Source organism: Narcine bancroftii, chromosome 5 (assembly GCF_036971445.1).
Source record: "Narcine bancroftii isolate sNarBan1 chromosome 5, sNarBan1.hap1, whole genome shotgun sequence".
Lineage (NCBI taxonomy): Eukaryota > Metazoa > Chordata > Chondrichthyes > Torpediniformes > Narcinidae > Narcine > Narcine bancroftii.
Genome location: NC_091473.1, coordinates 89,211,155 through 89,235,716, shown reverse-complemented (window position 1 = coordinate 89,235,716; position 24,562 = coordinate 89,211,155). Strand labels below are relative to the sequence as shown.

Below are 24,562 nucleotides of genomic sequence, written 5' to 3'. Positions count from 1 at the left end.
ACAGTAAGAATGTGCTAGCCATAGATAAGATTGCAGACGAGATTGCCTGGATTGGAGGGCTTTAGTTCTGATTGAAAAGGCAGGGTATATTCTCACTGGAAAGTAGGAGGCTGAGGATGACCTTGAAGAAGGATATGAAATTATGAAAGGCACAGATTGAAATAGAGAGCCAGAATCTTTTCCCCCAAAGCAGGGAACATTTTTCAGAAGAGAGGGGAGAATTTTAAAGGTGTCCAGTGGGCTATTTTTCCATAAGAGGAGAGTTCAATTATGTGGAAATAAATGCCAGAGAAGGTGGCAAACCCACATATAATTATTTGGGCAAGTACTTGGACTGTTAAAGCAGAGTAAAGTAGGCTTAATGTGAACAAATGAAATTAACATGATTGGCATATACAAGTTGGGTTGAAAAGGCCTGTTTCTGTACAGTACAATTCTATTTTCTCATAGCCATGCACGAGCAGGCAGAGTAGGTGATTCCAAATCAGATCCTCTCTTCACATTATCTCCATATACACATTGTTCCCCCATAAACATTGGATTACAATTAAAATGGAACCAAGGGCATAATTTTATTTTTGTGAATGATTATCACAGAAGACTATTGCATTTGTTAATGTCCACTACCTCAAAAAGATAATATGACCCTGGGACAAACATTACTGAACACCATAAAAACTCAAGTAACGTTTCATTTCTGGAAGGTTAGTGGTACCAACTTCACAGGGAGAAATAGCTACTTTCATAGGCACATTCTGCATGTATTTCCCCCCCCCCAAAAAAAAACCAAAACACACAAACATTCAAAGCTTGCAGACTCTTAAATTACGTTGTGACAGTTAACATTGGTGGCATTGGGTCCCATACCTTCTGTTTATTTAGTGAATTAACTTTTGTACTTAATGGATAGGATTAAAATGGAATTCTGTGAAGCAGGGTTGTTGAAATCAGCAATATTGTTGGCTAGATTTATTGATCCATCAACTGTCAAGAACTTACTTGAATTAATGGATCCTTTTCCTGAAGAAGTTCTTTGAGGTGGGTTACTTCTGTTGGAATCTCCGAAGCAGAAACATTCTGCAGTTTCTGCTTTGTGAAATTTACAATTTCCCGATCCTTCTCATCCAGCTGGTGACGCAGTGCTTGAAGTTCATGTTTCATCTCTGCAATTGCACGAGTTAACCTCTCTGCTGCACCCTTCATAATTAAATAAAAACATACTGGAAACTAAATGTTGTTAAAACAGTGGCAAATGTCTTGCCCCTTGCCTCACATACCTACTCATTATTGCTTCAAGTTTGTTTGAGCCTTACATTTTCTATTTCATCTAAACTGACTGCGATACCAAGTACTACTGCACTGTTTGAAATTCTGCTAGCTGGATCAGGTAAATGCTACAAAGTCAATCGTGTTGCCTAGAAGGACATTCCAAATTAGGCCCAATTAGCTTCACTCAATAGTTTACTTTATCAAATACAATTCAAATTGTAATTACCCGTTGCCAACCGGCATGGTAATTCACCATATAATTTTCCAGGCTGAAGCACAAAGAAAGGTTTTACATATATCTATGCCTGAAGTTTCAAATATTATCTCACAGCTTCTGTGGTTGCTTACCAATAACCACGGTACAAGCAATGGTGAACTCACTTGCTCAGTTTCGATTTGCTTTTTGCACAAATATGGATTATTAAATGTAAATTTAATTTAATTTAATTGTAGGGTTGAGTCAAAAAAACATTCGCACTAGTGACAGAAGAAATACCAGAGGGCCTGAGAATGAATAATGTATCTTTGTTATAAAAGGGAAAAAAGGGTAATCGAGGAAATTATAGGCTATAAATGGTAGGGAAACTATTGGAAAAGATATTTGGATTTATACACATTTGAAAAGTTGATAAAGGACAGTTAACATGGCTTTGTGAAACGCAGGTCACTTACTAATTTAATTGAATTTTTGAGGTGATAAAGATAGTTAATAAGTTTCAGGCAGTGGATGTTGTATACACAAACTTTTGTAAGGTATTTGACAAGGTTCAATAGAAGGTGCAGATGCATGAGCTGCATAGAGAGTTGAAAATTTGGGCATGAAACTGGCTGGCTCATAGAAGACAGATCAGTAGTAGAAGGCTTGAAGCCTGTGACCAGTGGTCTTCTGCACAGATAGGTGTTGGGACTGGTTTTCAACAAAAGAAATAAGTGGGTGAGTTAGTAGATGATGCCAGAGTCCATCACAGAATATAGATCAGTTACAGATAAGGGGAGAAAAATGGCAAATGTAAAGTTAATAGTTGGGTGATGCGCAGAGGGATCACTTACTGAAAGTGGTCAGGCAAATAGATGAGTAATAAAGAAGGTGTACTTATGGTCTACTTGTCTTCATTGGGCAAGGCAATAAGTAAAAAAGTAAAACTTTGGTTTGGTTGTATTTAGAGTATTGCATGCAATTCTTATGCCCCCATTACAGGAAAGTTATGGAGGCTTTGGAAAAGGTGGAGAAGTTTACCAGGATTTTACCTGGTTTAGAGAGGAGAGAGAGAAACTGGTTCTGTTCTCAGGAGTTGGAAGCTGAGGGACATTCTGATAGAAGTTTACTGTAATGTAGATAAATATTGGGAGATAATTGGTAAAATTAGAGTAGGTTACATACATTCACACATTTTAAAACAGATCTTATTTGAAATATTGAAGAATTCATACTCAGTGAACTTTACAGAAACTATGGAGAACGCTATGTACATTCCACAAGGAATGCAATTCCAATTAGGTGCTAATTGAAATGATGTTATCAAATGAATCGACTGAAGACTGTGTTGAACATTTTTACAAGGCTTCTGACCTTTCTGCAAAGTGCTCACTCAAAGGTCAATGAGAAGTTTTGTTTACCTAAGAAAACAGATGGGAGCAGAAGGATAACTCCTGTTGTTTGCTGAAGGTGGTGGGTTTTTTAAGTGAGAGAGTCAAATGGGCTTTCTAGCAGTTGGAGAGAGAAAGAGAGATGAAACAAGTTCTCTCAGCCAGCAGAACAGTGTAAGCCAGGAAGCTGGTTGGAACTGAAACAGAAAACTCCACAGTGGCAGATGGCTGGAAGTGCTATCTGTCTGATGTTTCTCTTGGAATAAGAGGAACAGAACCAAACTCTGTGAAGGCCTGAAAGAAAAACGTTATCATCTGGAAAATCCTGATGGAGCAAGTTTCATCAGCACGACATCGAGGTGACTAATGGTGGTACCTCAGTTGTGGAAATCCTGGAACAACAAATCTCTCTCTGCAAACCTCCAAAGAACCTTCCTGAGTGGTAAACATTTACCTTTCGAGGATCAAAGCTTGGTGAACTTTATACATGTTAAATTCTATGCACAGTATAAGAATTGCCTGCAACCAGTGAACTTGGAAGAATGAGAAGTGAGATTGAACTGTAAACCAAAGAACTTTTCTTAAATTTACACACACATCATACACGTGTGCTTAGAATTAGAAGGGGGTTAATTAAGTTAATAAAAGATAAGTTTGATTCTGTTTTCATGTTTAAAGATAATTAAAAACAATTTTTGTTTAAGTAACTACTTATCTTGGTGAGTGTCTATTGCTGCTGGGTTTTGGGGTCCTTTGGGGTTATTTGGTACACAATCAAAATCTTCTCCCCAAGGCAAAAGTATCACCCTCTACAGGATATGTGTTTCAGGTCAGGAGGAACAAGTTTAAGAGATATGAGTGGAGCAAATATTTTGCACATAGAGCAATAGATGGCTGGAATGGACTGCCAGGAGCAGTAGTGGAAGCATTTAATTGGCTTTGATTATGATGGGGATGAAGGGGTCTCTATCAGGTTCAAGCAGCAGAGTTCTAGTTTGATTTGAATATCATTCAGCACTGACACGTGGGTTGAAGGAATTGTTCTGTGCTGTACTCTCTGTTCCATGTTAAATTATATTATACAAGGAGAATGTAAAGGATTATTTTAAATTATTATTCAATTATCAAAATATTCTCAGAGAATTCCATATCATTTCAGAAAATAACAAGATACTAAGATGGAAGTGCAATAAGACAGTACTTATTACGGTTTTTACAATGGAGAATTAAAAATATGCATTGGATGGAACTCTTATTTAAAAGGAAGAATTCCTGATTTGAAAATCTGTTTCTGAAAGAATACAGAAACTCTTTGTTAGTTCATTAGATTGAGATACATGCAGAACAAAAGCTATGGATTTTTTGCTGTTGAAAAATTAAACTTAAATGGGAATAGGGCATCAAGGCTGTGTATTACCTTCATCTGCTGTTCACGGGAACTGATAGTTTGCAGAAGATATTTTACTTCTTGCTCATGATCAGCTGCCAACTTGCTCCTGTCAGTGAGCACCTCCTGCAGCATTTGATCCTTCAGCTGCAGCTGCAGCCTCAGCTGTTCCATCATCTCATCAGGTCCAGAACAAACTTTGGTTATTAACACTGCAGTCAGATCCTGTTAAGGAGATTTTAAACTAAGAGTGTAGACTGGTGTTGCACATAATCATTGTTGAGACATAACTATGAATAATTTCACCTGCTGAGAATCACTAAGAAAATGCATCAATACTCTGCATTATGGCTTGATAGACCCCCATTTGCACAAAAAAGTTTCATTTCCCTTAATGGCCTCAAATTTGCAAGCTTGGGTGATATTTCTGTGCACATTATTTTCACATATTCATCAGCCGTGTATTTGCAACCAGTCTTACATTAAAAAGACACAAGCATTTTAATCACGGTTCCCAATATAAATGAAGCCTTTGCATAAGCTCCTGGCTTCAAATATCAATGATAATTTGTCATATTCAGATAAGTTACTATACCACACGAAATGACAATGTGATGGATGCTGAATGCCCAGACGTTCAGCAGAAAAACAAGTTAAGAAAGATGAACTTTTACAGAACCAACCAAGAAACCCATTCAAAAATATGAGGGTTATTTATTTCCTCTATGTACAGTCCAAATGGCTGAAAATACCTGGAGATGTGATATTGGTGACAACAACAGGAGCATAGCTTTGAATTTCATTGTAAAAGAGGGTCTGAACACATTTACCACTAAAATATTTATGCACAAAAGAAATGATAATCGCTGATGCATTTAGCATCCCCCTTTCATTTCATATGTCAAATTTTAACACGTACTTAAGCAAGGATCTGGACTCACTGCAATTCAACTCTTGTCACAATCGCTCCACATCAAATGCACTGGCTCTCTACTCAGCTCTAGAACACCTCGAAAACAGCAATTCATACATACGGCTACTCTTCATCGACTACAGCTCAGCCTTCAATGCCATTATTTTCTCAGTGCTGGTCAAGAAGCTACAAAGTCTGGGTCTCTATTCCCCACTCTGCAACTGGATCCTTGACTCTCTCATCAGAAGACCACAGTCAATATAAATTGGAAGCTATGTCTCCTCTTCATTTATTATCAACAAAGGTGCACCCCAAGGATGTGATCTTAGCCCACTGCTCTACTCATTATACACCCATGTCTGTGTGGCCAGGCACAATTCAAATGCTATCTACAAGTTTGCCAATGACACCACAGTTGTTAGCAGAATCACAAATGGCAATGAGGAAGTGTACAGGAGGAAGATAGAGCAGCTCTTTGAGTGGTGTCTCACCAACAATCCTGCACCCAAGGAGATGATTGTACTCTTCAGGAGGGAGTCAGGGAACACGACCCAGTAGTAGAGAGGGTCAAGAACTTCAAATTACTGGGTGTCAACATCTCCAAGGATCTGTCCTGGATTCTCCATGTTGATGCAATCATGAAGAAGGCCTGCTAGTGGCTATACTTTGTGAGGAGCTTAAGGAGATTCGGTACGTTACCGAAGACTATTGTAAACTACTACGTGTACCATGGAGAGCATGCTGACTGGTTGCATCACTGTCTGGTATGGAGGCACCAAATCTCAGGACAAGGAAAAAAAAAACTAGAGGATTGTTAACATCACAGGCACCAGCCTTCACTCCATCAAAGACATCTACATGAGCCGGTGTCTTATAAAAGCAGCCTCTATCCTCAAAGATCCCCATCAGCCAGGCCATGCCCTCTTCACTTTGCTACCTTCAAGAAAAAGGTGGAGGAGCACTCAACAGAACAAGGACAGCTTCTTCCCCGCTGCCATCAGATTCCTGAGTAATCAATGAACCAAAGACACTGACTTACTTTTCGTGCACTGTTTTTATTTTTTTATATATTATTGTTGTAAGATGGTTCATAATATGAATGTTTTCACTATGATGCTGTCGCAAAACACCAAATTTCACGACTTGTTCGTGACAATAAATTCTGATTCTGAAAATCCCAGTTTCAGAAATTTAGTTTGACATATTATTAGGAAAAGGGTTTCTGTCAAGTTGACTTTTCTGGGCAAGGTCCAACAAATTTCCTACCTCAACTTCCTTGGCGCTATTCTGAAGAGCTGTCTGGAGCTGGCTGTTGACTGCATCTTTTTCCTTTAGGGAACACCCATTCTTTTCTTCTACCTCTTGCTTCAGCCATTGCAGATTCTTGTATGCTGTTCCTAGTTGCTCCAACTCCAGCTCCTTCTCTCTCACAAGGCTATCCAGACTCTTTATATAAAAAAAAATTGGACAGTCAAAAAAGGATCAACAGATCAATTGAAGGTCTTTGAGTTCTTAAAACTTCTTCCACAAAACCAGAACATTAAATAGTCGAAGCAACAATAAATAAAATGTCAATCTACTTAGAGAAATTAGATAAACAATAAAGTCTACAGACACACTGATTGTAGATTAATGCACAAAATGCTGGAGAAAATCAATAGGTCACATAGCTTACATAGGAAGGAAAGATAATATCAACAATGTCTGACCCCTTCATTAAGGTACGAGCAAAAAAGCAGGCAGGTGTCTGAATAAAAAGATGGGAGGAAGGGGAGGATAGGAGAGGTGGGGGAGGAGCAATGGCAAACAGGTAAGAAGTCATAGGTGGGTATAGGTGGGAGAGCTGAAGAGAACAAAATTTCGGAAGTGACAGAGGGAGGGGATAGCTGGCTGAATGGAGAAGGAAGGGGAGTTGGAGAAAAGAACAGAGAAAGAGACAGGAGGAGCCTAATGGAAACAAGAGAAGTCGATGTTAATGCTATCCTGTTGGAGAGAATGACTATTTTTGGCCCCAAATTGTGGTGAGAGAAGAGGTATGAGGACAAGTGTAGCATTTCCTTTGTTCACAGGGGTAGATACCAAGAGGGTGACAAGTTTGAAGGAATGAGTGGATGGGAGAGTCACAGAAGGAGCAGTCCCTGTGGAAGGGAGGGGAAGATGTGTCTAGTGGTGGGATCATGTTGTAGGTTTTGAATGCAGAAGTTGGTGGGGCAGCAGGTGAGGAAAATGGGAATCCTATCCTGTTGCATCTAGGGGCAGAGAGGGCCAGGGTAGAAAATAGAGGAATTATTGAAAAGGGTCGAGTTGATGGTAGTAGAGGTCCTGAAGGAGGAGAAATCTCTGATGATGTAGAATGGAAGACCTCATACTGGAAACATGGGACAGAGACCAAGGAATTGAGAAAATTCAATTTTCAAATAATTCCTCCAAGTTAAGCAGCTCTACAGTTGTGAACCTGCAGGTATCATCAACTGAATCCAGTGCTCCTGTTGTGGCCTCCTCTACATAGAAGAGATTGGGAAATCGTTTCATTGAACACACATGTACTTCTGTAATTACACCTCAAAAAAAAAACAAGTTGACAGCTCCAAAATCCACATGGATGTTTCAAGATAGTGAAGGGTTCCATATGCAGTAAAATCTTCATTATCTGGCACTCAATCAATTGGATACTGAAAGAACTGGCAAAAAAAAGGAAATAAATAAATTTAAATAAGAATAAATAAAAGCTTAAATAAAAACTAAAAATTGCAAATTTAAAGGTTCTCCGAAGCAACGCATAACCCCTAGGACCAAACATTCACCCAGCCATGCTTCGCCTGTAGCAACTGTTCAAATAAAGTTGTATTTGAATAAATACAGGATGAAGAGCTGACCGATGGCATTTGCCGCTGGGTCAACTCTCCCAAGTGTCTCCCTATCCCTGCCTACTAAGTGCCTTTATTTTTATAGTATTAGATATACAGATAGTGTAAGGCTTTAACTGTAAACTCAGGAGGCTATTGCAAAACTGTTACAGCATCAGCGACTGGGGTTTGAATTTACATTTGTAAGTTATGGAAATTACTTGATTAAAATGAACTTTACATAATTAAAGATACTGATTTTTTTTCCCAAATTACTTTACATTTTGCATTGTTTTTTAAACTGTGTGTTCTTAATGGATGTTTATAAGTTAGGCATTGCAAGAGTGAGCCTCAATCAACCGGAAAATTCGTATTTCTAGCACTTGCAATTCCCGAAGGTGCCAGATAATGCAGATTATACTGAATGCGCAAGATTCTCTCTTTTTTTTTTAAAAAAAAGACGTGACTGTTCAACTCTCCCAGCTATTTCTTGCTGCAACTGAATTTATTTCAGTTGCTTGCTTCTTCTGGCTATAAAATACAGAAAAAACTATGTAAATGTTTTTTTTTAAGCTAATGAAACAAATGGGAATATTTGTGCGTATTTGACTGTGAGCTATTTCAACAACTTATTTAAGAGATTCAATAATTTCAGATAGCAGTAAATGAAAGATGGATCATATTTCTGATGGAAAAACAAGACCGATGCAGTATAATGTCAATTAACTGAAAACCAATCAACCAAAATGCCAAACATTGAAATGTTTTAAAAAAATTTTTTCAGGTGATTCATCACATCACAATTTGAAAAAAAGTTGAAAAAAATTTACCACCATGTTCAAGTGGGGCTACAAGGAAACAGTTTTACAAAGGAGACATTTGTCCACAGGTTACACATTGAAGGAAAGGAATAGCACTGATACGAATTTGTGCCGGCGCAAATCCTCATAGCGAACCGGCCCTGCTTGTATTGCCACGTGGAGGGGCAGCCATGGGGAAATGGCGTCGTCAGAGGTTTCTCTCTGACTCCAGCATTCCTTCCAGCGTGCGTCCTGGGCAGCGATTATGACGTCACAAGCCACCAGGTGCCCTTAAAGGGGCGCGCTGAATTTGAATAAAAACTGTCATTAACGACCCTCAACGTGGTGGCTGTGTTTATTCCACTGCTCACACCGCCACAAATTGTCATTTGTTTTGGCCATGAGTTACTGCAACTTTGTGATAAATTACATTATGGCATTCTCAGAATTTGAATTGAATACCACGCTCTCTCCCCACTCGCCCACCCGAGCCGTGCTGCTACTTTCTCCCCACTCGCCCAAGCCACACTACTCCCTCCCCGCTCACCCGCCTGAGGCGCATGCCACTCTCTTCCCATTCGCCCGCCTGAGCCACGCTGTCACTCTCTCCCCGCTTGCCTGCCTGAGTTGCCACTCTCTCCCCACTCGCCTGAGCCGCTCTTTCTGTTAAATACCATTTCAGCAGCGAGGCTGAAATTCTGCTGGAGGACAATCCTTGTGCAATCTCCTTACAGGTGAGGTGAGATCTCAGGCTCCTCGGTAAGAGCCGATTCCTTGGGCTCCCAGGAAGGATTGGTGACGGCGGAGGGGAGATGTCGGGGATCAGGGATAGCCAATACAAGAATTCTCCTGATGCTACTGGGGTGCTTAGAGAAAATTCCCAAATATCCTAAAAATCCACTTGACCAAGATAGTCCAGTCCAAAGCATTTTGAATAATCAGAAACAATACTGAAAATAAAATGAGACTAATGTTGCAAACAATCAAGTAAACCCTATTCTTTCTCATGCTAAAAAAAAAATCTGCTGGAGGAACCGTAAGTTCAGCAGCAGAATTGTGGTCATTTCAGGTCAAATCACTTCATCAAGAAGTAAAAATGACTACTGGAGGAAAAAAAATGGCTGTGGTAACTAATCTAAATACGAACAAGGTCGAAGAGGGCAAGCACTGAGAGAGGGACTCAAAATTTCCAGAGGAGGAACACCTTTTCAAAGTCAGCATACCTTGGAGACTTTGCAATAGGGTAGGAAGCTGGAGACACAAGAGACCTGTGTTTTCCTCTTCTTCCTCCAACTGCTCGTTTCCTATACATAAAAATGAATAAATTCACAGAGTTCACTTACATTGATAGTTTCTTCATTATTGGAGAAGATCTGACGAAATCTCTCCAGATCCTTTTCTTTTTCACGCAAAGCCAGGTGCAGTTGATGGATTTCACACTCTTTTTCTTCCAAGGAACTGAATTTTTCTTCAATAGCTCGCTGGAAAGAAACAGCAAAAACCAGTTCTTAAGGATGCACGTGTCTCATAATTTTTAAACAGTTTAAAATATTTATATACCTGTACATCTTTATTTCTGGAATCTACACTTCTTCTATCTCCTGACCACTTCACAATAAGAAACCATCTGTACTCTTCTAATAAATATGTGGAACAAGGTAGTTTGCCCAAATATCTAATTTTTTTGACAAAAGATAATTTAAAACATAAAAGTTTATCCTGCCTATCAAGCTTATTTCCCCATCCCAATATAAAACTCTAACTCTATGAACCAACATAAGCCCCTATAAGGCAATGTTCATCAAAAATATTTCAATTCTTACAAGCAATCCTCTCAAACTTTCTTTAATTTAACATCAATATGTTTAATGGAATAAGCATTGACTATAACCACAATTAAAAGGTACACAGAGTGATCACTTGTTCATCAATCAGAATTGAATAGGAACCAAGACATCCTGAAGTACCTCCAAAGCTTTATCTTTCTCTTTGATATGCTCCAAGATTTTGTCTTCCAGCACATGTTTATCTTCTCCACTTTGTTCCTTGCTCAGTTGGCATTCAAAGAGTTCAATATATTGCTGTGAATACAAGAGAAATGTAACAAAGATTATTCTGTGGCATTTTCCTATCATCTTAAAGACTTGTCTGATTCTCATCCAAGCAACTAAGATAGAAAGACATTCTGTGGCTAAAAAAAATTAATTGTAAAGGAGCAAACCTGCTTTAATAAAACCCCAACTCAACACAATGTCGCAAAGCAAGCTTTGATAGCTCCCTTTTCATCTTGAAATCTCATTCAGACTGTGAGGAGAACTGGTGTTGGAAGCAGAAAATTTATCTTTACTTCACCAGTTAATCAGGTAGAATTCTATGGCCAAGCACCTCACCAATAACATCGTGACATCACTGTTGACCAAAAGCTCAGATGGATTAATCGCATAAATACTGAAGTTGTAAGAGTAGGCGAGAAGCTGGGTAGCCTATGGTGAATAATTCATCTAATTGCCTTTCCACTATCTATAAAGTACAAGTCATGAGCACAATAGAATACTCACTGCTAGCCTTCAGGAGTGCAGCTCCAACAAAATTGATAACATGCAGGACAAATGCAGCCCACTTGACTGATATCCCACCCACCGAACTTTCAATCCCCCCCATCATTGCTGCACAGTGGTTGCTTCATGTACTATCTACAACATACTCTGTGGTACTGATATCACCCAAGCCTACAAACACAACTATTAATTAGGACTAGAATTACAGGACCACTGTACAAGCCCTTCAGATTGGACTTCAAGTTGAAAATGTATTGTTATTTTCTCTTTGTTATGGAAGTCTTCATCCAACAGCAATATGGGGAATTATAACCACCATCACCTTCTCCATAGTAACAAATACAAGCTTTTTCAGTGACATCCGCATAGTGAAAGACTAACAAATATTAAAAAAATTATAGGAAAATCAAGCCTGCTGTTTAAATTTAACCTATGCAAACAGGAAACCACACACTTGTGCATATATTTAAAAAGAACACTTGAGCTCTACTTTTTTTTCAAATCTTTCCGAAGTATGCTAAAGCACTGCGCTTACAATGAATAGTTATGAATTTCAATGATGAAGGTTCAAGTAAAAGCCATTTTCCAGCCCAAATTCATGGTAAAATTTATTTGTGATGGTGCAAATGACATATTGAAGTTGGAGTGCAATTTGAAAGCAGTCCAAAATTTTATTTATAAATTTAGGAATAACATTTAATGCTCAGCCAATCTCATCTTCCTACTGCCAGTAATTCAGCATCCCCTTCCAGGACACTTCAAATTTTACCCTATATTACATTCTAATTAGAACTTAAGATTTAATATATGGTTAAGTTTCAGTGTAGCATTGACCAACAAGAAAATCAGTTAACAATGCTGTCACATAACCACATTCGAGCTAAGAGCGCAGAGGCTCCACAAATATACATCCCATTCAGCAATCAGAATATTGAACAGTCGTGTGCATAATTCTCGATTTTGTCCATCCCAGGCAAGTTTGTGACTCTGGTGACTTATACTGTTGATTCTGCTTATTTCCATGCAGTAAATGTTGGGGTATTTTCTGCTCTTACTTCAGAAGGTGGAGAACCATTCACACAAGACATAGAATCACATTGAAACGATCTTTTACCAGCATTCAATGCTCTGGAGAGCAGAGAGATCCTGCCAGTATAGCCCTCACCCCAGTTAAGGATGAGCAAAAATACTGGCCTCACCTGCAACTTTCACAACTAGCATTTAGTTATCTGAGCAAAGAAATGGAAAAAAATCATGTGAAAAAGATGAAATGATCAGAAGAGGCAGATATTTATTTACAAGCTAGTGAGTAAATGAATTAGGCTGTGGCAACCATTATGTTGTTCTTTGTACTCTACCTGCAAGAAGTGCTCTTTGTCACGCAATTTCTCTTTTAGACAGAGGATGCTCTTCTCCTGAAAACGAACTTCATGCTGATGTTCTTTTTCCAAGGTTCGATAAAGCTGCCCTTTTTCTAGCAGCTGTCCTCGTACCTGTTGCAGTGTGCGACGCAGCTCCTGAAATAAACCGCAAAGAGCCAAGGCCAACTTACAACAAAATTATGCCAATGAAATATATTGTGCCATCCAACTTATTTTGTATGCTGCAGGATTAATCTCTGCAATAACGGGAATCATGGAAAAAAGTTGGAGATCTGCACCAAAAGTGAATTTTAATGAACGAGTGTAGGAAATTAGTGAGTCTTGAATATGAAATCTGTAATAAGTAAGTTTTCTTCTCAAGAACCCATATAATGTGAAAGTCCTTTTCATTTTCAAAGACAGTCCAAATATTTTTTCCCACCAGTACATGCAGGAACAAACATCCTCAGTCAGACAGGCACGATGCTTTGGCCAAGCTGACGGTAAAAGTTGCAGTGGTTATCCCCACACTAGATGTCTTCACTCCAAAACGTAATCATGCCATTACTTGGTGAAAAATAAGCCGAACTGAGCCACAAAAATCTTGGTCTTCATGCTACATGCTGGGAAAATGCATCCAAGATATCACGGAAATAATAACAACCAGACACTCACTTCATTGTGTTTAACAGCGGCCTCCTTCTGCTGATAAATTTCTTGCAGTTCGGTCTCCATCATTTCTTTCATCTGTCTGACTTCAACCAACTCGTATTCCTTCTGAGATATTAGCCTCTGGCTTCGCTGTAATTCCAGCTGATTGGAAAAGGAGGAACCCTGTAGTTCCAGCAGCTCAGCCTGTTGGCTGTGTGTTGAGGTCAACTGTCCATCAGCAGTCTGACAGGATGCACAATGCTATGATCCAGAGGAAACAAGACCATGTTTGGAACAAATTGGAACCAGGAATAGTAAACACATATCAACATAACAATTTATTTCATATCTTCATTATTTTATTCTCATTTCAAAACCTTGCAAGGTTATTCTCACTCACCGTACATATTCCTTCCCCCATTAGGGCAAAGACATCAGGCACCAATTCAAAAACTTTTTTTTACATCAGCCTAAGTTTTCTGATAATGGCTTATTCATGTCAGATACAACTCAATGTAATAATAAAAGAAATTCCTCATTTTTGGAAGTCCCTTTGTTAAGAGATCTTAAATTAATATTCTGTCTTCTTCTCTCATTGTTTAAGTAGAGCAAAGGGAGGTCTCTCATTGCCATAGAAAACACCGTGCCAAAGAAAATGAATCATTTATCTCATGTTTATGGAATTCTGCTATGCACAAATTTTGTATTTTAGAACATTGCTTCTTCTTCAGAAGTATTTAATAGATTGTGAGGAACTTTGAGAGTTTCCAAGGTTGTGAGGAGGTTATACAAGTATGAATTCTTGCTTTCTTTCCATGTCAAGCCTCATCACTGAAGGGAAACATTAAAACAAAAGGTCATTTTGTCTGCTGTAATGGTTGAAATTATAAATGGACTAAAATGATGCTTTGAATAGTGTTGCATACTATGTTATAACAAGGACAATTTACAATCATTTAAAACAGTGGTTCTCAACCTTTTTCTTTCTACCACTTTAAGTATTCCCTAAGCCATAGGTCAGGTGGGGCAGGCGGAGGCCCCGATCCAGGCGGAGAGTTGTGGGTGGCGGCCCCGGTCCGGGCACAGGGAGAGCGGCGGCGGCCTCGGCCCCGGTCCGGGCAGTATGGACCAACCTAAGAGGGGAGGCAGACCCCTCCAGCCCGGGTAAGAAACCTGCATAGGAGAAGGTCACTCCGATATAAAACCTACGACCCAAGGACCTCGCTGCCACGTCCCAGCTTGCTTGGCCACGGCACACGAACCATGGGTGTAAAGGGTGGGGCCAGTACTGCGCGCACTGCACTCCACCTAAAAGCTCCTTTGCGCAGGCCCGAGGACAGGTCCACGTCCTCCCCCTCCACGTCCTCCCCCTCCACGTCCTTTAAATCTTCGTCCACGAAGCCAAGCCAAAGAAAAAGAGAAGCCATAGGTGCCCTGTGATTAGTAAAGGATTGATTAAGGAGGTATGTGAGTGGAAAGAAAAAGTTTGAAAACCACCGTTTTAATCGTACCTAAATGACTCGTTATGTCATAATTCCAAAGAAAATGGGCCAATGACAATTTTTCTCAAGCAAAATATTCAGTAACAATTGGGTCTTGAGCAGTGATTTTCAACCTTTCCTTACCACTCACATAAGCAATCCCTTACTAATCACAGAGCACCGATGGCATAGGGATTACTTAAAATGGTATGTGAGTGGAAAGAAAAAGGTTGAAAACCACTGATTTAAAATAACAATCCCATTTTGACTCCAAGTTTATTTCTGAATAATTGTGTTATGACCCCACAGGGGCTTCAAGAACCACTTGCAAACGTCACCTCTTAACACTCAGAAACCATTTATCAGGTACAAAATTGAACTGCAATAGAATATTTTCCACTTGCCTGGACTAATTCTGCCCCAATAATTGTCAAGATGCTTCATTCACCCCATCCAGGATGAAGTAGCCCAAATGACTGGTAGTTTTTCAATTATTTGAACATTCATTCACTCCATCCATCAGTGACACACAGTGACTGCAGCATTCACCATTCATCACATGCCTAGTGGTTACTTCCCAGGCTGCCATAACACTCCCAAAACATCGGCATCAAGCTCCAGAAGGGCAGCAGGAGTTTGGGAAAATCACTCACCACATTCTTCTCCAATGGACAACAATCCTTCATTATTACTGGGTCTAAATCCTCAAATTCCCAGAAAAATGAAATAAAAAAAAACTGCAGACGTTGGTTCAGGACAACTTTTACAATACTAGTTCACTTTTTTTCTCTCTCCATTAGCAGAGCTTAAATTGTTGGATATTGCTTTACAGCACAGCATTTTATATCTTTCTTTCTTTACTCTCTGAGAGGTCAGAGTTTTTGCATTCCTCAGATCATACATGAACTATTCTTTTTTTTTAAATGTTCTAAACACTTCAGCTTTATTAAAAATGAAGAATTCAAAATACATATTTCACATGGTTGCCATCTTTCAAGGGCTCTTCATTTTTTGCCCATTCCTTTCTTTCCTCTTTTGTTGTGCTTCTTGGCAAACCGCATATTCCTTAGGAACTTGGGATCAACTCCTTTTAAGGGTTCAAACTGATAAGACTTGGGCTTCTTGATCCCATTTCTGTGCCATTTGCTGGACTGATTGTGGTTCGTGTGGTTCTTGGACTTGGCCATGGCTTCAACCACCCTGCACTGCCGCCACCTTAGATCAAGCCCGCCACCGGAAAGGGCACGAACTATTCTCTTCAATGTATTAACTCAACAGTACTATGGGAATAAATACATTCACCAGAAGGACTGCAGTGGTTCAAGAAAGTAGCTCATCTACATCTTTTCAAGTTAAGGACGGGCCTTGCCCAAAGATATCCAAATCCCCTGCACTCCCACAAAAATAAGAAAAATATCTAGAGTAACGCATTATAGTTGGCAACCCATGAAGAAAGCTTAAGAATGTGTGTCAGTAAGGATCAAAGGGCAGTAGTCAAAAATAAGAACTTTGGCAATTTATTTCTTACCCCAAACCAGAAACTAATTGTGCTGCATTCTTTTGATCTCAGAATTACATCAGCTAACCATCTCCATTGATATCAGCAAATATGCCTTTCTAAATGAACCACCACTGATACCATGTAACTCAAAGTTCCCAGTGACGTCAGTCAATTCAAGACTGATACCACTCGTTTTGCCTGCACCATTCAGGAACATATCAAGCAGTGTTCTGGACCACCTAGCTTTTATTAAAATGAGAGAAACAATAGTAAGAAATATTTGCAGTACAATGTTATTTATGTTAAAATTTTTACTGTTATGTACCTTTAGATTTTCAAGTTGACTTCTGTGAAGCAACTCCTTCAGCTTGGCTTTTGTCTCATTCTGTTCATCCACTACATGATAAAGCTCTTCAATCTGAGAAGAGTGAATTACAAGGTTATAAAACTCATTTGAATTACAGTATTACCATCTATAAAAGCATCCATATTGTTATACATGTTAGCCACAAGTAGGAAAGTTTCCACTGATTTTGATACTTTAGTCTTATAACTCCACAGTGATATCCCCAAGCAGTCAAAGCAAAAAATCATCCAAATACAACTGTAATTTTGTTTATGCTCTTTCCCCATTAGGAAGCAGAGTCAGTATTCTGGAGTATGGAAAATAGGCCCTTCAGCCCATCTTGTTGATGCCAACAAAGCTAGTCCCTTTTGCCAGTGTTTGACCCATTTCCCTCTAATTTCCTATCAATGCTCCTGTCTGAATGTCTTTTGAATCTTACAATCATCCACTTCTGGTAGCTTGTTTCATGTAACCAGCATCTTTTGCGTGAAGAAGGTGACCCTCAGGTCTCTTTAAATCTTTCTCCTCTGTTCTTAAATCTCTGCTGTCTAGTTTTAGATTTTCCAATCCTGGAAAAAAGACTATGGCTATTTACTTTATCTATTCCCCTCAGTATTTTATACATGGCTCCAGGGAGAAAAATCCCTTCTTATCCTGTCTTTCTTTAAAATTCAAATCTAGCAACCCCGTCAATATTCTTGTGAATCTTTATTACACTCTTTACAACTTAATGATATTCCCTATAACAGCACACAATATTCCAAGTGCAGTCTCACCAACATTTTATAACATGACATCCGGGCCCTGACCAATAAAGGAAAGCACGCCATTCATCTTCTTTGCCACCCTATCTCTCTGTGTTGCCATTTTCATTGAACTATGCAAGACGATCACCTTGCAAGTTCTGCCCTGGTTTAACCTATCAATGTGTAATATGTTACAGGGGCAAAACACGAAAGTCTACATGGATGAAGTAGAAACACAATGCTGGAGGAACTCAGCTGGTCAAACAGTATAGTTTACAGTATATAGCAAAGATAGAAATACATAACTGATGTTTATGTTGAGCCCTTCATCAAGGTACTGGGAAAGTGCAATATATTACACTTTTCTGAGTTAAATTTCATCTGCCTTTCATTGGTCCACATTCCCAGTTCATCTAGACCCTGCCGTAATCTTAGATAACCTTCTTCATCTTCTAATATAGCACCAATCTTAGTGTTATCTACAAACTTACTAATCATGCTTACTGTATTGCCATCCAAAAGTGGATCCATCACCAATGCTTCCAGAATATTACTGATCAAAGCTTCCAACACGAGTAACAACTACTCAATACCACCCTCTTCAGTGTGAACAATTGTTGTTCATATTGTTAAATGGACATTTATAATAGTCATCTAGTTATTTTTCTCCAGGATTTAATCAGTGGATTTAACAATTCCATTTACTACAATGTTGGATGAATGGATTGATCATTCTGAAAAATTGTCACATTATATTGTATTCACAGTTAACACCAATGACCTGTTAAATGCACAATTCCAAGAGGAGTAAAGATTAAATGCACATCTAATAGAAGAATTTAAATGTCGCAACACTTTCTTCAAACAAGTGTTACTGATTAGAGGACATGTATTAAAATAATTGGCGAAGAACAAGTTGCAGGATTTCTCCCAGCCCCTCGCCCCAAAGAGGGTGGTTACAATCAGAATCCATTAGCTGGTAGGAAGGTTCAACCAGTAATTTGCAATTCCCACACATTTCTAGATTTTTCCAGTTACTTTAATGTGGCTGTAATTTACCTCCTTGACTTTATTTTTCAAAGCCTCTTTCAGCCCCAGTTGAACACGTTCTTGCTCTTCTGCTCCACAGCGCATTGCCTTTAGTTCACTTTCCATTTCACTTTGGTTCTCCCGCAGCATCTGGGAGAATGGAGCCATGAGTGATTAACTGTATGCATGAAGTATTATGCTTATATAAATGCACCATGCACCATAGAACTGTTTGATTATCTGGACTACCACAAGCTGTTTTTGCTCTTTGCAAGAAGTATTAATAAACTCCCTATCCCACATGATAGGGAATTTAGTGGTGGATTTTTCAGACTGAAGGCAACATAATAACTTTTAATTTTAATCACAAGCATCTTCTGTTCACTACTTACACCATTTTTGTTTCATAACTCAAAGTAAGGGGTTATATGTTACATTTTCAACACTGAAATGGAAAAAGTGTGACACACAAAATGGACGACAAAACCATCAGTTTTTCATTACAACAAGAGGATAATGCACAACAAGCTTGCATGTGATTCAAGAAGTCCTTCCATGTAGTTTTTGAGGAATGACATAAACAGACAAAGAAACTGCAGCACTGGTTATAGAACAATCTACATCATAAACATAAACATCCATCACTGGTTAAAATATGTCATCTTACCTTGTTAGCAAACTCTGACTCTTGAATTCTGTCCTGCAACCCATGTACTTGAACCTGGGCCTTCTGTAACTCAGTGACACACTGACCAGCTGCTGACTCGTACTGGTTCAACTGCTGCTGTTGTTCCTCAATTAGATTCTGGGAAATAATAATTTAACCTTGAATACTTCAGTACCATATCAAAGGAATTCAATCTGTTCCGTCAGCCAACTTCAGCATACAGTTCCATTTGGTCATAAATACTTTCATTATTCTTCAACAACCACTTTGTCTAGACAAAAACCAGTGAATTCAAGAAGAATTTCATGCAACAAATTTAAAAAATCTGTGTTTAAGAAACATTGACTTGGATATAATAAAAGTTTTTCCAGTTTGGGCACTAATGACAGAGACAACTTCTTATCTCGTGCAGGAAAAATCTTCCATCTAACCTATTTTGGCAATTCACATTTTTATATAGGACCAGGTTTCAGACTACATTTAATGATGTAGAAAAACACAATGGGTCCAAATCAGACTAAATTAATAATGTATAGAGTGCTTTGGAATATAATGTCATTTAAGTCAAAAACCGATTGTTTGCAGCTTTGTTTTCATTTCTTTCTTTGGCTTGGCTTTGCGGACGAAGATTTATGGAGGGGGTAAAAGTCCACGTCAGCTGCAGGCTCGTTTGTGGCTGACAAGTCCGATGCGGGACAGGCAGACACGGTTGCAGCTGCTGCAGGGGAAAATTGGTGGGTTGGGGTTGAGTGTTGGGTTTTTCCTCCTTTGCCTTTTGTCAGTGAGGTGGGCTCTGCGGTCTTCTTCAAAGGAGGTTGCTGCCCGCCAAACTGTGAGGCGCCAAGATGCACGGTTTGAGGCGATATCAGCCCACTGGCAGTGGTCAATGTGGCAGGCACCAAGAGATTTCTTTAGGCAGTCCTTGTACCTTTTCTTTGGTGCACCTCTGTCACGGTGGCCAGTGTTTTCATTATGAAATTAGCAAGTGAATAAGGGCTGCAAAGCAGAGAACTAACATATTTAAAAATAAATTTATCAGCAATATTTTTAGCTAATAACTACCGAAAAAAGTCTTAACAGCTGGGAATGGTGACAATTAGCACAACAGTTGACCTGTTGCCATTACCTCACCACCAACCAACTAGCTCTGAGACATAAACACTGTTACAGAGAGAGCTCAACCCAAAATGTGGTCACCCACCACGAGAACAAATATTCCTTTAAACTTTCCAATATTTAATTACAATGTGTATAATATTCTCTAATGCTTTCACATTTGTACCTTATTCACCCAAGTTTATCATGTGTTAATTTGCAAACTCAAACAATTCTAGATTATTGAAATTCTCATCCCAAGTTTGAAGTTTAGCATTACTGACCCAGCACTGGTCTCTTCACAGGAGTTGCCCAATATATGAAGCTTTTTCTATTTTTGAGCTTGCAGTGTTGTTTTTCAGCTGATACTATTTTTTAAAAAAAGAAGTGTTCTTGAAAATAAAAATGAATACCACCATCCATAACACTTTTTTTTTAAAAAAAAGATTATTTGCTGAGTAAAAGAGGCAGTAAATAGAGCATAACGCATGTTGCTGAATATTGAATGGGAGGGCTTGGGTATTTTTGGAGGGGGGGGGGCACTGGGAAAAAGGACATCTGAGAGTTTTAGAGTATGCTAATTTGTATACCAGCTGAACTGAGATATGGAACTGTCATATAAAGATTGAGAACTTGCATTGAAAATTGAATAATCTGAATAATGGTGCCTGTGGTAATTAGATTTGTTTTTCTTGTTTCATAAGTTTAATTGCACGAGTCATTAAATTTTTAAAATTTAGACATACAGCACGGTCTATGAACCCTTGCCACCCAATTAACCTATACCTCCGGTACACTTTCAAATGGTGGGAGAAAACCAGAGGCCCCAGGGAAAACCCACGCAGACACGTGGAAATCATACAAACTCCTTAAGGACAGTCCAGGATTCAAACCACAGTTGCAATCGTTGGCGCTGTAAAGACATTGCGCCAACCGCTTCACCAAATGTGCCACCCCGTCACCCAAAAGAACTGCAAATACTGAAAATGTCCAAAAGATGCACAGAAAGAAATTAATTTCAGCTTCTGTAGACTAAAACATATCAGCAGCTCTTTCAGATACCTGAAAGTCCGTGCATTTATAATCAATTTTTATTTTTGCAGAGCCATTTCTCTTTCACCTCCTTTAACTACATCAACTAACGAATAGTCATTTGGTGCTGATGTGTCAGCAAGATTGGAAAGCAGGAAGTTGACAAAGAAAGAGGGAAAGAGGCAGAAGGTAAAAAATATCAGTGTGATAACATCAAAAGATTCATACAATTCATTTCCCTTGCCTGGGGCAGCTTTGACATGACAAGCTCCTAGTTATGAGTCGCACCTTCTGTGCATGAAAAATAGGTCAGAAGCAGGTTGTTGGAAATGGATGTCACTTAATCGGTAATGATACTTGAACAGTCTGTTTAACCCTTAAAACAGAAACTTCTAAGGCAATGGAAACCTCTCTACCAAATGCTGGAAAAGAAAACAACCATCATTCAATATGCTGAGGGAACAACAGACCCAAACAGCTGGAAATACTCAACAAGTCAATAAACTGAAAACTTGTTTGGGAAAAAAAAGTCCAGTTCTCCCTTGATTTTTAGCCTGCTAATAGTGGACCAGCTAACTCCTCCTGCAAACTGCGAACAAATTCTGCAAGCAGCCAGTAGATGTTGAGATAAATCATGTTGTCTCCTAGTAACCTCTTTCTTCAAGGTCATAGCTAGCTTTTTCTGCGTGTTTGAGATAAGCATTCAGTTTGATTTCCTTTATTTTACTAGAATGTAGACATTAGAAGAGATACAACTTTTATTGACCATTTAATCATAGTTTTAGTCCCACGTAACAGATTTTTAACGACTTTTAATAATGTAGTAGTTAATATTTAATAAACCATGGAAAACTCAACTTGAGTAATGATATGTTTGAACGAGTCATAGACAACACAACCTTCTAATAGTCACTACACCTCTGTTTAAATCTTTCATCAGTGCTTATCTCACCATTTTCATTAGAGTAATGATAAGGATATCTCAAAAATAAAAGAAAAACACGATACGTTCAGCAAGTTTGGCATGACCACACAAATTATATCAATGAATGAGGCTTTGCCCTTCATCTTTGATTCTAATCAAAGCCCACCCTATGAGATGGTCTTTCAGACCTCAGAAACATGAAACAATTTTGAACCATCTCAATCTATTTCCAAGAGGACAATAACAAACAAAGAGAAACTGACGAGGTAAGTTGCACTTTGTTCCATGATATCAGTTGGCAGAGGCCAGACTTTTAGTAGCCAGGCAGCTGCACCTCATGAACCTCACAATTCTTTTGCTCATAAAGCCTGCCTGCTTACACCTCATTGCCTAGCTGCATTCCCATCCATGAATACACGATGCCCTGCTGCCATGATAAAATTCTTCTATTCCCCAATACTAACATGATTCAAGTACAATTTTATTAATTTAATTTACAAAGGATATTATTTTCTTTTTAAAATGTGTAGCTGATAAAGTTCCAAATCCTCAAGTTTATGCAGAAAAACTAGAATGTGAAAACAGAATGTAAGACACTTAATTTGATCCAAACACCACGCTATTTTGTGTATTTCTTCAAATTTTCTTGTATCTGGATGTTCACAATGCAGCCAAAAACTAACTATAATTAGGGATATTTAGTTAGAATACTTCACAAATTTGATTACACAGTCAATCATTCATATGTGCTGATCAGACTCTCTCAATGGTTCATTTAAATAAGGAGAAACTTTCTGTCATATTTTGTTTTTCTGCTGTTGTCATAAATTACAAAGTTTAACACTCAGAATGGCTTATAGTATGTCTATTTAAACGGAGTGTGAAAGTAATATGGAGGAGGACTCAGTAGACAATTAAAAAACTGAGGAACAATTTAAAAATGTTTTCCATAAATTTGCCTATTTTTATCTTAATTGTCATTCTTGAAGTACCTGCGTGCAAATTGGAATATATTCATCAAGCAAGTCTTGAAGGAGGTCCTCGAGGTCTGCCACATCATCGAAGTTCAGGTGCATTCTGGGAGGCTCTATGTATCGACTGATAAATTCATAACTGCTATTCTGCAAATGAGATCTGAAAATCCCATCACCCAAACTACCACTTGATTGAGAACCCAAAGAAGTTAGCCTAACAGGAATTGGTAACTTGCTGCCTTTTGGGCTCTGCACTGGTCTATATTCAACATTGTTCAATAAGCTGAGTACAAAGTCCAGCTTTTGGGTGTGCAGTGAAGGGCTTGAAGCTTGACCATCAGAAATGTCCGATTTGGGACTTTTGTCATCTTTAGCACTTTTTTCTCCTTGGGCCACTTCTCTACTGGGTGCAGGAGTAGACTCTCCGGATATTCCGAGAGATTCCACAGAAGAGGCTGGAGACATTTTATCCAAAGAGTCAACATAGACAGAAGTCCTGGATTCACAAGGTCCGATGGACAGAGTTTCACGAATGACTGGCATTGTGAGTACTTCCTCAGCAGTTACACTGCCCATTGCACTACTTGCACTCCGAGCTGGTGGATCAGAAGTGACAGTTTTTGCCAGCTTCCGAGGGACCCTGCAAACTGCTTCATAGTCTGCATCTGTCACACGCAAGGCTGAGCAGCTGCGACATTTCCGGGATTTGAAGGTTGAGCTCTCTGAAGTATGGCAACTGTGAGTTTCCACAGTTTCCTCCCCATGTTCTGTCCAGGATTCATATCCAGAGTAGACAAAGTCATCCTGCAGCAGTGCATGATATCGGACATCAGGTAAATTTGACATGTCCACTGCAACATCCTCCACTTTGGCATCAGCACTTGATTCTTCATTGGTTTTACAGTAAAGGCTGGCAATGCAGTGCTTGATACGATCCTTCTCTGCAAGCAACTTCTGTAAACGCTCAATGGACAGGGCCTCGATCCTGGCAATGACTGTATCGAACCTGTAGATACGATCCAACATGAAAGCGCACTTGCTGCAAGCAAACTCTGCCTTCCCATCTCGGGATATCTCTTTGCCCAATACATGGGATAGAATGACCTGTAGATTTAATTTGGAAGTCGTGTGAAAGATCCACCTTCGTTGGTTACCATACAGCTCCCGGGCACAAATCCTGCAAACTTCCTTCATTCTGCTGCCCTCGATGGAGTGGACTGCACAAAGAATGACAAAATACACAAAGTCAACCAACAGAAGGTTGAAACTTAAATACAAATGCCACAACCATACACTGAGTGGTTTCCCCTTTTCTCAATAATAACGACAACATCAACTCATTTGTGCTAACATATGAATGTTTTTGAAGTTCAAATGATTAACCAGGGAGGAAA

General features: G+C 39.0%; 1 protein-coding gene across 20 annotated transcripts in view; it reads right to left on the bottom strand.

The window, feature by feature from the left end:
- pde4dip (phosphodiesterase 4D interacting protein) overlaps positions 1 to 24,562 on the bottom strand; it is a 564,002-nt gene that overhangs the window by 117,689 nt on the left and 421,751 nt on the right. For 12 of the 20 annotated variants that reach the window (XM_069938245.1, XM_069938256.1, XM_069938241.1 and 9 more), the window contains exons 2-12: positions 23,187 to 24,385; positions 19,143 to 19,280; positions 18,506 to 18,625; positions 16,680 to 16,772; positions 13,397 to 13,633; positions 12,719 to 12,877; positions 10,770 to 10,883; positions 10,146 to 10,283; positions 6,423 to 6,602; positions 4,274 to 4,468; positions 1,000 to 1,197 (exon numbers count right to left, since the gene is read on the bottom strand). In XM_069938245.1, coding sequence (XP_069794346.1) covers positions 1,000 to 1,197; positions 4,274 to 4,468; positions 6,423 to 6,602; positions 10,146 to 10,283; positions 10,770 to 10,883; positions 12,719 to 12,877; positions 13,397 to 13,633; positions 16,680 to 16,772; positions 18,506 to 18,625; positions 19,143 to 19,280; positions 23,187 to 24,362 — 2,748 coding nt within the window. In that variant the 5' untranslated portion in view covers positions 24,363 to 24,385. The remainder of the gene's footprint in view (positions 1 to 999; positions 1,198 to 4,273; positions 4,469 to 6,422; positions 6,603 to 10,145; positions 10,284 to 10,769; positions 10,884 to 12,718; positions 12,878 to 13,396; positions 13,634 to 16,679; positions 16,773 to 18,505; positions 18,626 to 19,142; positions 19,281 to 23,186; positions 24,386 to 24,562) is intronic. The other 8 variants (XM_069938250.1, XM_069938253.1, XM_069938249.1 and 5 more) reach the window with 1 other exon arrangement.